The sequence below is a fragment of the Uloborus diversus genome, chromosome 4 (genome assembly GCF_026930045.1).
Source record: "Uloborus diversus isolate 005 chromosome 4, Udiv.v.3.1, whole genome shotgun sequence".
NCBI lineage: Eukaryota > Metazoa > Arthropoda > Arachnida > Araneae > Uloboridae > Uloborus > Uloborus diversus.
Genome location: NC_072734.1, coordinates 94927299 through 94941281, shown reverse-complemented (window position 1 = coordinate 94941281; position 13983 = coordinate 94927299). Strand labels below are relative to the sequence as shown.

The 13983-nt window shown below is 34.2% G+C and overlaps 1 protein-coding gene across 2 annotated transcripts in view; it reads left to right on the top strand.

The window, feature by feature from the left end:
- LOC129221405 (ecdysone-inducible protein E75-like) overlaps positions 1 to 3170 on the top strand; it is a 28718-nt gene extending 25548 nt beyond the window's left edge. For both annotated transcript variants that reach the window (XM_054855885.1, XM_054855886.1), the window contains one exon: positions 71 to 3170. In XM_054855885.1, the coding sequence (XP_054711860.1) occupies positions 71 to 1875 (1805 nt within the window). In that variant the 3' untranslated portion in view covers positions 1876 to 3170. The remainder of the gene's footprint in view (positions 1 to 70) is intronic.
- Positions 3171 to 13983: the final 10813 nt, after the last annotated feature.

The window sequence follows — 13983 nt, the reverse complement described above, 5'->3', positions numbered from 1 at the left end:
GATTTTACATTTAACTGTGCACATTAATATGTAATGAAAATATTTATGGGTTGTTTTTTTCTCTCTTCAGATCGCCCTGGACTCAGAAATGTAGATTTGGTGCTGAAAATTCAAAAGAAAATGATGGACATTTTGCAAAAGTCTATAACCAGAAGCCATCCTGAGAACCCTAACATATTTGAGAGCCTTATGAAGAAAATTCCTGATCTTCGTACATTGAACACTTTGCATTCTGAAAAGCTTTTAGCATACAAAATGGAGCCATGTACCAATGTAGGAGAGCACAGTAGCATTGCGGAAAATATTTCCAATCCTAATGCATACCCTGCTATTCCTCATGACATCTTGAGTCAGTATGCCAGTCATGCCCTACTGTCAATGCCTTGCATGTCCCCTGTCGAAGACTTGCGCAGCACATCGCCTGGCCAACACAGTCAGCATGGTGGCAGCACAACAGGTAGTGAATGGAGCACCACCGATTCCAAAGATGAACATGATCTTGTTGGCTCTCCAAGGTCGATTGGCAGCAGTGGAATTGGCGTAGAAGATGTTAAAAGTCCTATCAGGACATCCAGTTTCTCTAGTTCTCGTAGCTATGCGAATGAAGAAAGCTGGGTCACTGAACATGCCCCATCTGTCATGGAGTACCATCAACACCTACCAAAACGAACTGCTGAGAATCCTGGTTCTGAGCACGGCAGTAGTTCTGGAGACGAAGGCTACTTTGTTGACAGCCCAGTCAAAGGACCAATCTACCCAAAACTAAGGCGGGTTGATTCTCCTACAGATTCTGGCATCGAGAGCGGAAAAGAACATGGTCCAAGCACAACACCGACCATTTCAGTTTGCTCTAGTCCGCGATTGTCAGCAGATGAAAAGATGAAAGATATGACCGATCATGATCAGCATCAGCAGAGTCAGGAAAAGTTTAACAGCATTGAAGATATGCCTGTTTTAAAACGAGCATTGCAAGCACCTCCTTTGGTCAACACAAACATGTTGATGGATGAAGCATACCGTCACCACAAAAAGTTTCGGGCTGCAAGGAGGGAAGCAGAGAGTCCATCCAGTCCTAGCCAGATTTCCTTAGCCAGTACACATAGCACACTTGTTAGAACTCTTGAACAAGCACCTAGGTATCTGAGTGAACAACAATTAAAAAGGACTGATTTGATCCATAATATTATCATGCGCAATGAAACCTTACCTGGTCAGCAGCATGCTGGTCACTCTCCACACCATCAGAATCAATCCCAATCTCCATCTCAATCCCATCATGTTGAAGCACAATCGCTTACCTGCCCTAGCATGCAGAATGGCAACCATACTTTCAGCAGTGTTCCTAATAACTCCTCCTCAGTGCCACCTCCAACTTTCACCTCATCCCCTTCTCCTCCCCAACACAAAAGTTTGCTTTTGTGTCCCAATGGATACTATGTACAGCATGCAGGTAATGTTCAACAAGCAGCATCTATTTATTCCCCATCAACCACAGTTTCCTGGCCTTTTACGCAACAAACCTCAGTGGCCACTGTTTCGTCTGCATCAAATCTTCAAATTCATGCTTACGAACAGTCTCAGAATATGCAACAGAACTCTCCTGTTTCTCAACAGAACTATGGTTCCTCTAACCAAGTGGTCAATACCTCAAGGGCAGGTTCTCCGAGGTTGATCTACAACCCACGCTCGCCAAATACTTCCACGTCCCCTCTAGTCATGAATGGATTGTGCTCTTCTAGGATCCCTTCTCCGGTGAACCAAATGGATTCGAGGCCTGTGCAGTCTGAAGCTCCTCGCAAACCCAATGGCGAGTCTCAGCCACTCAACCTGTCCAAAAAACTTTTTACCCCACCCATGCTGAAGATGGAGTCATGATCGTCCATTTGAAAAAAAAAAAAAAAAAAAAACTTGTTTTCAAAAATACGGAGTTGCGCTCCCAGTGTCTGCACTTCTCCCTTTCCCCCACCTTGTGATCATGCACCTGTTGTGTCTTAACTGGAGACTCTAAACCAGCATCTGTCGAGATTACCAAGATGCTGTTGCCATGTTTTAAAAAAAATGTGCCATTCCAGGTTTGAGATGGTGTGCAAAGTACACCACTGGTGAGAAAGTTGTAGAAAGAGAACAATAATTGTCATTTGTAAATATTTGTAATAAATATATAAATGTATTCATTTTGTACAAAACAAAGAGAAAATGAAGTAACATTCAATCATTATATGTCTTCAAAGTCTGTGTTGCAAATATTTAAAAAAAAAAGACTGGATTATTGGAACTGATGGCAATGTTTTTTATTGTAATCTAGCATTGAGTAATATTAATGAAAGGGTTACTTGGGGGAGAAGAAATTGAATTTCAATTTTTAACATCCTAATAGGAAATGTTCTTGGGTCTATTTCTTTAATTCTGGTCTTTTTTTTCCCCAAATTAAAGGGTTAGGAAACGGGCCATATTATAGAAAGTTATGGGTAGTGAAAATCTGGTGTTGTCTGTAATGTGTGTAAATAAGTTTTTTGTAGCACACCTTCTTGGTAATTTAATTTTTTATGCGTGGCATATGTGCAGTGGTGTTAAAAATTTTCGCTCCACAGTATTATTGTTATGATGATTATTAAGATTAGGCATATCTGTTATTCAGGGAACTGTGGTGAATCAAAACACTTGGAAAGAATTTGTAGATTATTTCTGTACATAACTGGTTTTGTGCAGAGCAGTATAAGAGGTGCTTTATAAAAATTGTAGATATTTATTTATAACTTAGTTATTATGTATTTGAATTTTTAATTATTTTGGGACATCAGAGAGCATACAGCTGTGCTTAAGTTATTTTATAGAAGTAAATTTTATTCAGACATATAATTTACTGAAATGTTTTCTTTATCATATTTATGTAAATAGTGGTGCAGAGAAATTTTATAAAGAAGTAGTAAATTATAATTTTTTTTTAGAATTTCCGACTCTTTGATTCACCAACCCTGTATTGTGCTTTTTAAGGTCGTTAGCCAAAACAAAAAAATGCTGTTACAATTACAGTTATGTAGTACAATCAAACTTTTTAATTTAAAATCATTTAATTATGCTGATCTCTAAGATCATACATTGGTGTGGCTTAATGCCTGTTATGTGATCACGTCATTTCATTAAAAAAAAAGAAAACTTTGAGTGAAAAACCTGTGTCTGTTTTATTTAATTTGTATTTTCTCAATTCCATTCTATTTTTAGCAGGTAAAGATGATTACAATTCATTACACCATAACATAAACACTAAAACTATACGCATTATTTTTCCATATTTCAAGTAAACAAAATAATAGATTTACTGCCAGATACTAAAAACAGAAAAACATCTCAGAGTACATCTTTTAAATTGACGAATGTCAAGTTGGAAATGATTCAAGAATGTATTTCATTAATTTTTCAATTAGTCGGGATTAAGATCTTTCAAAAAAAAGAGATTTTACTTCTCAGACACTAGATAGAATTATGCTTAAAGTTCATACGGATGAATAAAAACTAAGTGCAATCGATTCTCGATAACTCGAAGCTTATAACTCGAATATTCCTTTATCTCGAAGTTTTCACCGCGTTTTAAACTTTTGAGACTGCTGTGGAAACTTCCCATAGCTCGAACTACCAATAATTCGGAACGTTTTAACTGGTTCCTTTCGACTTCGAGTTATCGAGAGTTGACTGTATTTTTCTGAAAAAAGAAAAAAAAAACTTTTACAGGTTTAAAGAATTTTTATTAAAGTAGCGAAAAATAATAAATCTTCATGCAATGCAGAGAATTTAATTTGTACATCACTTAAAGGTATTCCGATGATCAAACACAAATAAATTTACATATTACAAACTTGAAAACAAAGTAGATTTTCTTACAGAAAACAAATGACATGTATGAAGTAATTTTTTGAAAAAAAAAGCCATTGATAACAAAGGAAAAGTTCATCAGAATCACATAAAAATTGATGAAAAATAATACAAATAAAATATGTTAACATGAAATGAACATACCTAGCATCAAGTTTTTCTTTCTGAAGTGACATTTCACTTGTCAAATGACGCAAAAAAAAAAGAATTCTTCCAATTATGTCTTGGATGACGATCGAATTGGTTGTCTTCAAAAAAAGAAAAAAAACTTCATTAAACTTTTAACCCCACTTTAACTATCACTATCCCTTTCCCCCTTCCTTTTGTGTGTTCATGTTAACTAAAATTGACAGTATTTCTTAAGTAAGATAAAAAGAGTTGTGAGAAAAGCAATTACTTTTAAGAAACTAAATTTTTCAGTTAAGTGCAAGAGCATGCTTACAATACCGACTTCAAAGATTCAAAGCAAAAAAGAACTTGCACTGAGCACCTCATTTCTGCTCATTGAAATTGTGAATGTTTTTGAATATTATATGAGTAGAATTTTCAAAAACAAAAAAGGTAATAAAGACGACTCCTTCTATGTTAGTAACACATGCATACATACATATATACAAGTCGATTCTATTTCTTTTTTTTAATGTTGTTCCCTAGTTTTGTGCTTACAAGAAAAATAATGCAACTTCACTAGTGGAGAGGAAAAAAATATTAAAAAACCTTTCAGCGAAAAATGAAAAAAAAAAAACTCGCGTATTAGAAGACCACTGATCAAAAGTCTGATCATTGGCAAAAGGGGCATGTGGCCAACGGTTGTGATGATACGATTTGACCCCAACATTTCTTAAAAGATGTTTAAAAATATATTTTGTCAGTTAAATCTTTGTTTGATGAGTTTTGTTCAAAATTACATGGAATAAACTAGCAAAGAATATTACTTTAAATTTTTGGTTTTTTAAAGATAATTTTGATTTATGATCCTTATAAGATATAATATATTTACTATATGAAAATTGCATATTCATGTTCAAAAAGAAGAGCTACATGAATTGTAAACTAATTTTAATCGGCATGTCTTCGATTGCTATCTTGACGAAAAAATTCAAAGTATGAAGCTGTAACATGTTTCGTCACTATCATTTATTTTATAAAACTTTCTTAGTTTAAAGACCTCAAGTCTGATAACGAAAACAAATGTTTATGAGCTTCTGAATACATAACATCTAATCTCTGCTAAAGGAGAGAAGGAAAAAAAAAACAACTCCCGAACCTGTAAAACAACTTTTTCAATTTCAACAGAAATACTGCAGAGAAAACAAACTACCCTTAAGAAAAAGGGTATAAAAACATCATTAAGGGGAAAACTTCCGAACCTGTAAAACAGTTTTTTAGTTTCAACAGAAAGTACTACAGTGAAACTATCCTTGAAAAACGAACCTGTAAAACAGTTTTTTTAATTTCAACGAAAAACACTGCCGTGAAACTAACCTAAAAATAGGAAAACAATAATTATGAAGGCTATTTCCTGATATTGTAAAGTAGTTTTTTAACTTAAACAAAAAGTTCTACAGTGAAACTAATGTAAATGCATTTTCATTCATTATTGAAAATCGTTTCCAGAAGGCAGTGAAAGGTGCTAAACATTGATATTTGAAAGCTTCCTCAGAAAAGTTTTTTAAAAGTAACTGAAGTAAAAGTATTTTAAGGGGAAAATTGAATTTGTTTTCTGACACCTGAAAGTAGTCGCAATCATGGGTTACAGTGAGGTTTTAAAACATAATTATTTATTTATTTCTACTATTAGAATTATTATTTTATTTATTTATTTTTTAATTGTTAAGCGCAATATTACTTCACATTTTTAAGAATTATAATTTTGCGTAAATTTCAGTTTATATTTTCAGATTTATTATTCATACCATATAATATGCTAAAAGAACACAGATAAATCGTAATGTTTCAAAAGTTTTTCATAGTCACGAAGCAATCATTCAAAAATAAATTATCCGTAATAAAAGTGCGCAATTGTAATGTTACAGGATACTGTTAAAAAATTTAACATTAAAAAAAAAAAAAAAAAAAGCTATTTATTTTATAACAGACTGAATAAAAATTCTAAATGAATTTATTTCAACTTCGATCCAATAAGTTGTGATTTAAAGAGTAATCAATCATATAAAAACAGTATCTAAAACTTTCAAGCTAACTCGGTGTGACGTACGTTCGAGGGATATAAAATTTAACTGGGGTAAAATTCTACCAACATTACATGACATCGCACTACCTAAGGTCCATCGCGTGACACGCTATCTACCAATCGTAAAACGAATAAATATGTAACCATGGTCAGGGGAAAATGATAACAATAAGCACTCTTGATTACACCTTTATGTTTTGATGTAAAGTTCTACAGCTATTTTGAAATATAGTTTTAAGAATTTCGGAATAGCATTTCTGTAAACAATCGAGGATGCCAATTTCCACATTTTATTTTTATGTCTCTAAAGTTGTATATATGATTTCCTATCGTTTGTGTGCCAAGTACCATACAGTACAAATATCATATCACGCCACATATATTTTTAAAAAAATAATAATTCTTCGTTGAAATGCTGCATATTTACTCTCCAAACTCGACCATTTTATTGTTCTCCGAAAAAACTTCTCCTTTTATCTTAAACTATTTTATTATTTATCACGATGAGGATCTTCAATAAATAGAAGAAATGCATATAGCTATATAATTTTTTCCCACTTAAGAAAGTACTGAAAAAACATTAATGCATAAAATAAAAATTAAATAATAATAATAATTATTATTATCATAATTATAATAAACAAATAAGCACGAATACTATAAATATTTAAAAACTATTTGCAATAAAACTCTTCTTAATAACTGAAAATGCTTTGTAGTTCTAGTATGAACACAAAGAAGTAGAAAAAATATTTCTCGTTAATTAGAGAGAATAATTTTGAGAAAAACAAAATGGGGGTTGGGGGGACACTATTGCATGAGGACCAATAAAAGGGAAGATAGTGCAGAACAAGCAGAACCAAATGATTTTTCTTGTACACGAAAGTATTTTGGAAATGCAATTAATTCTCGTATAAATAGTTTATTTATGATTTCCACCCTTGTCTAGTTTTTTGAATAGATTGCTTATTTATAGTTTTCCTAATTGGGGAAAAAAAAAGAAGATCCCTTTAAGATCCTGAAAACTGATGGATTTCCGTATTGTACACTGAAAATTGGATTCAAAATCATACTTTACATGAAAAGTTATAGTCCCAATTGAAAACACTAATACTTGGATTTTGTTCTTCTGTTTCCGTCCATGAATGCTCAAACATAATTTTGTGTGTCTGTGTTGTAATTTGCCATGCTCCTCTCTTCTTAAGTCTACTTTGCATACCGAACTTAGTCTAAATATTTGCGTTGAGAAGTTCCATACATACAGGTATATCATCTATCTTAGAGCCAAGGGCTATCAAAAAAAAAACTGTTCCCATATTCTTGTTCTCCGACCTCAAACTGGTTAGATTTTTTATTTTTGTTCATCATAGAGACAATTTTAATTTTTGTAGATCGGTGTAATTATTAACACTGCCATCACGTTTAGAAACAAATAAATTGAAATCCACTACATTTAGACGCACCACAGACATTGAAAAACAACCTTTCCCTCAAACATTAGACTCTTTAACTACTCTGTCCAATAAAGAAAAAGATTTACAGGGCTAGTTTTGTGTTATTGACGCACATTTTCCTTAAAAAATGTAAACACATTTCATTTGCTGATGTTTCCTTTCAACGTTGTGAAGCCTGTCAGTGTTTTACAAGGACAGCGTCATTTGTACACTTACTAACATGTTGTGAATCCTAAGTTCCGAAATAACGGCAGACCATGCGCGGGAGAGGCCGAGGCGGCTAATCTAGCCGCCCTGGTGGCTAGTAATACAGTAAAACCTGTAAAGTTGACCACCTTTGTAAGTTGACCACCTGTCTAAGTTGACCGCTTTTTCTCAGGAACGGAATTAGTCCTATCTTATATAATGAAGGAAACCTCTGTAACTTGACCACCTCTCTATCTTGACCACTAATGAACACCAAATTTGGTTTGGAGTATTGTAAAAAGCCCTTTGTAAGTTGACCACTTGGCAAAAGCATTAGATTGTACTAAAAGTTTAATCAGTTATGCATCAAATAAGCAACCAGACATTTAAAAAAATAAAAACAATGAATATTTATGTTTCTATCTGAAAACATTGGGCTTATGTTAAGTCTCAGAAAATGCGCAAAACTTTATTAAGGAGTTATTTTGTTGAAAAGTAGATTAAACGTTGTTACAAATGCACAAGAAAAAATCAAATGAAGAATTTAAGTCACTTTTGACTTATTGTGAATTTTTAGGAATTGTTAATGTCAAGTAAGTAGTTTTTCATAAACAATGAGACATTTTTTCCTTTGATCGTTTTACAGGCATTTTAAATTTGTATGATAACTTACGCGTCATTCTGGAAAATAATCTCTAAAAATATTTAAAAACATTTTTACTTATTGTTTTAAAGTAATGTTAAACAATGAAAGTGAGTTTAAAGTATTCCAATTAGTTAAAAAATGAATGCGTTGGGGCAAGAAATGACACACAAAAAAAAAAGTTTTCGTTACTACCCTCTGTTAGTTGACCACCAAATACTGCACAGCGAGTGGTCAACTTACACAGGTTTCACTGTACTCTTACTTCTCGAAAAATAGGATTCTGTGCAACTTAAAGTGTTTAAGTAAAGCACCCAATTATAGTATCTTGATCTACAGGTTGCGTAATTAAATTTGCTTGGTAGAAAAATACTGTTTTCATGAAAACTTATCAATAGTATAGGGTTTAATTGAAGAGTAATGGTGTTCTCCGACCAAATGTCACGGAATGCTTTAAAAGGGTCAGAGCCCCCGCAAAAAAGAGAAAAAAACCATCAAAACAACCTCATTAAAAGTTTAATGGCATAAACTGCGGCATGAGGCCCCTCCCGTCCCCGAACGGAGAACACTTCTGTCAACTTGATTCGAAAGAAAATCATCTTTCTTTTTAAACAGTGATAGTGCAGGGGAATCCCGAATTTAAATTTTTCATTAAAGTCATTTCTTCAGTCAAAAGTACTACTTTCAGTCACTGAAATTAATAGAATAAGCAAAAAAAAAAAAAAATAATAATAATAACAACATGGAGCGAGATAAACTTTAATTTTCCCAACGCTTAATTTTTAATTAATTTTTTTAAATGTCCGATTTTGAAAATAAGGCGTGGTCTTTATGACGTCACAAAAGATGTACTTTGGCGCATCTGTCTACCTCGTTTCTGCGTTATGATAATCAAGAAGCGAATTAAGTATGGAGCGCTGCGCTTGCTATCAACCATATCATTGCCAACATATGTGAGTAAAGAAGCGAATTAAACATTGTGATGTGTGAATGACAACAGTAAATCACATTTCGTCATTTGTGATGTCATCGGCAGACGGGTAAACAATGAAAGCGCACCGATTAAAGTAATTTTTTAAAAATAATAAACTTAGTCAAATTATTTTAAAAATGGTCAAATCCTATGTTTTTAAGAATGCTCTTTCAGAAAAAATATTTTTAAAATTTCGGAAAAGACCCCATTCTCAATTTGCCGAATGGAACTCCAAATTTCGCCGAATAATGATAATTTTGCCGAATGGAGCTTCAAATTTCGCCAAATGATGATAATTTTGCCGAATGGAGCTCCAAATTTCGCCAAATGATGATAATTTTGCAACATCGAACAAAATTTGCCGAATATGGAAAGTTTTGGGAGGTCATAGTGACCGCTCATCGGGGCGCCCCTGGTCAATCATTGGAGTTTTTTTTAGTGTATCAGGCAAGGCACGACTTAAAAGTTCTTTATCTATAACTTTTCACATATCTAAAAGAACAAAAAACTTCCCGCTGTATGGTAGAATTAAATTTAAGATATGTTGAAAACACAGTAGTTGCCTTGTAATGAAGAAATAGACCTTGAATTCAAAGAATCCATAACACCAGATGGGTTAAAAAAAACACTCCAACTCTTTCACACATCCCAATTGTTAAAAACATTCGAACAAAAATACAAATATTTTTATCAGTGGAAGATACGATTCAAAAGGCTGCAAGATAAAAAATGTATGTAAACATGATAAACTAATTCACTTTTAGCTTTTTAAGCAGAATTTTAAAAATCCTATTATGTCTGCGAATTCTTGCAAAATTTTATAAAGATGATAGAATTTATTGCATAAAATAAAATCATACCCTCTGATCATATATCCTAAACTCAGATAAAGACCACAAATTGGAACAAAACTTTAATTAGATATATTTTTTTCTTTCCCAAAACCTGGAAGTTGTGTTGGAACATTTAGTCTTTATAATTCATTTATTATTCTTACAATGTTTCAAACTGTTTTCTACATGCAATAAAATACAACAGCACTACAACTTCGTTAAAGCGGACCAATATAGAATTTTAATGGATCATAAAAACATATATAGTACAGTAAAAATAGGGGTCGGACCCAAACATCCAAAAAAAAAAAAAAAAAAAAAAGCTAAACCTGGTGCAAATTGTTTATAACACTCCCAATAAGAACAGGTAAAAAGTCCCACCCCATTGTGCGTCGGGTTTTGGAATGGGGGGCATCTAAAAATTGCTGTTTTGGGTATTTTTCCAGAATTTTTAGAGTAAATTTAAAGTGAGAATATTATGTTTTACTAAATTTAAAAGCATGAAATTAAAGGTGCTTGACCCTCAAGAGGGATGACATAACCCACCAATGCTACAGAGCCCCCCTGTCCCCGTAAAACGAAGCAGTATCCCCGAACCCCCCCTCCATACATTACATATGGAAACATTACTTTATGCTAAGGTAAAGTTAGAAATCGAGTGTGTCCATCTTCCAAGATCGATGGTGCACCTGCTCTCAAAGCTACAGCACCCCCCCTCCGCCAAATAAAATAAATCCTCACCCCCCCCCCTTTATTTCAAGTAGAAGTATTATTTCATGCAAATCAAAAATGCATTAAATCAGGACTGTCCACCCCCATAAGAACAGTAGCTCACCTCCCAAAACGAAATTATATACTAAAATATTATCCTTCCCCCCACCCCCCCTAATGGTGCACATTCGATTAAATGGCCAGAAAAATACGCTGAACTGTTTTTTGCTTTCAAATGATTTTTCCTAAGCTTGTAACAAAAAGTCTTCGGTATCAAGATGTTTTTTGGAATCTAGATCCTCAGCAAAATCGTTATTGTTGCAGCTATGTCTAACATAGTTTGTGCATATAATTGAGCACTCCAGTCCACTTTCAGACTTTTCAAACATTCACTATATCCAATGAACTCCTCAGAGCAAGCACAAGATTTGAGACGCAGAAAGTCTTCTAGAGCAGAAGGCTTGCTGTTGTAATAGGACGCAGATTATATTTCTGTGGTGCTTTCTTTGCACCCATCAAAAATGACACTAGCTTTCCCATACTTACAAATTACCTATACACTGCATTGCTGGCATATTTCCTTGAAGCTTACAGATCATTACCAAAAATATGATCAAGCAGGTATCTTCCATCTATTGGAGATAACCAGTACAAATGGTTGGTGAACCTCTCCTCTATCTTGAGGCAAGAGATGGTACTAGTAGACCTGGTAGTTGCTTCTATACAGCATGATTTAGAAAAGAAAATCAATGAAAGTCTACCTAGAATCTTATCTTTAAACGCGTTTTATTCAAAACTTGAAAATGTCCACTTACGTCCCTTTGCTTCTCACTGCCTCCCTCATATATGACACCAGCTGTTCGTTCTGTGATGGTGGATGAACCTTTTGCTTCAGATAATAGCACTTTAACGATACAAGATTTCTTTCCTTCTGAAACCAGATTCATCGAATACTGATGGAGGATCAGCGCATAACTCGTACCAGAAGTTTTTAACAATTTGTTATTCCATCTTTAATGTTCATACCATTCGGTGTAAAAGATGGTTTGGGCTTACACATCTTTACAGATAGTAACTACTCTCGTAACAGAAGCTAAAGACATAACTGTTTACCTCCTTTACAAAGAAATGCCACAAAATTGTTTGCCTTCAATATCCTTTGATGTTACTACCCGAACGTTAAAGGTCTCATTGCAACTCACCTTCATCAGCGAGCAATACCACTACCAACTTAAGAGGGAAGAAACTTCTGGGGGCTTTAGAAACGGATTGTGATTTCCAAACTGAGAGACAAAAAGGTGTAAATATTTAGCATTCTATTGTTGTATTGCTCATTGCTCTCATCAAGACTTGTTCTATCGTTGAATCACTACAGGTTCTAGACCACCTGAAGTTGTCACTCGCGTTAGATCATTGGATAGCTGATGTTTTAGCTGATGTTTGATGTGATCAGTTTTTTTATCGCATAATGTACTTAAAAGTTTGAGATAGTGTTGTAAGTATATGTCTGCATATTTAGCATAATTCACATAACCAGCTGCGTAAAAGAGAGGTAGCTCGGTGTTTGCAAATGAGAACCCCCACCGACTTAGAGGGTGCAGAACTGCAGCATTGCCCGTCTCACTATTGGCAATTTCGGTTTGTCCCCCCCCCCCCTTACGGTGATGGCAAAAGATTGTAGAATAGTTGAAGTTTGTTAATCAAGAAGAAGTAGGGAAACTTTGGTCAGTTTGGACTTTTTTTTATGCTGCACAGAAATTTTGTTTTCCAGCGCTCTAAACAGTTTAATTACTCCAGTCACAAATAATTTGGTTACTGAGCTCGCTTAGATCTTTTATAATTATCATTCTGACATTATCATATCATTGTGTGGCATTTTGTACTTCGGAAAAGTTTAAATCAGGGAAATTGTTTCGTGAACTTCACTGCAATAGTTTATTTTAGAATGTAAATTCAGGGTCCCCCCCCAAAAAAGCGATGGCGCACCCCTTAAGTGTGACGGAGCATCCATTCAGAATAAAAGCCCTCAAAAAAGAAAGAAATACCCCTTGAAAAAACTGCCTTAAAAATTCCAATGACGCAAAGCTGCTTCATGAACCACCCCATTCTCCCCCCCCCCGCCTGTGCCCCCCCCTGTTAATTAGAATTTTTTTCTGTGAGAGTTTATTATTTTACAATTATAGAGTGGTTTCTGCAAGGTTTGAGAATTTTTATTAAGTAATAGAAATTATTTTTATTTAAATAGAGGATAATTTCGTCCCCCCCCCCTTCCCCCCAAAACCCGACGCCCAAAGTGCTGGGACTTTTTACCCCTTCTTGCTGGAAGGGTAAGAAGTAATTTGCAACAGGTTTCAAAAAATATTTTTTTGGATGTTTGGGTTTGGCCATTTTTTGCCCTAATTTTACTGTACTAATACTTTTCAGCAGTGGCACGCACAGGAACTTTTCAAGCTATTTCCCCATCCTTACAGAGTCGAAACTCGACCATTCTCGTATCATACCACCCCAACAAGCCGCCAAACATATTATTTTGATTTTATCGGTTGTCGGACACAAAAAAACATTTTAAAATAAATCATGTAATTAAACAAATTAGCATTAATTAACCAAGTTAATTATTAATAAAAAATACTTAATTAAATTCCCAGAATACACAGTTTTACAATATAATTTTGAAATGATATTTTATAACTAAAAATCTAAATGGATTTACGCTGCATCGGAAGAATATCGCGTTGCATAGTAATGTATAATCATGAAATGCAAGTAATGAAAGAATTTTTGACTTTGTTGTCAAGTGGAATTACCAGTGTACGTAGCCTGACGTAGTGCACTTGTGATTCCAGACTACTATATAAATAGGATTGTAGACAATCGAAAAAAAGAAATCGAGGGTGGTAGGGGAGATTCGGACTCCCAGGAAACCGGGTACCCACTTGTACCGGAGGAAAATCACTGATTTTATACCTTCCCCTAACACTACCTGATATGTCTACAACCGCGTGTTTAAGACTTCAATTTTTCAAAATGTCCTTGGGGAAGACCTTCAAACTCACCCTTCTAACATCACCAAAGATCGTTTGAAAATACTTTTTTGGAACTTCAATTTCGAAAAATTT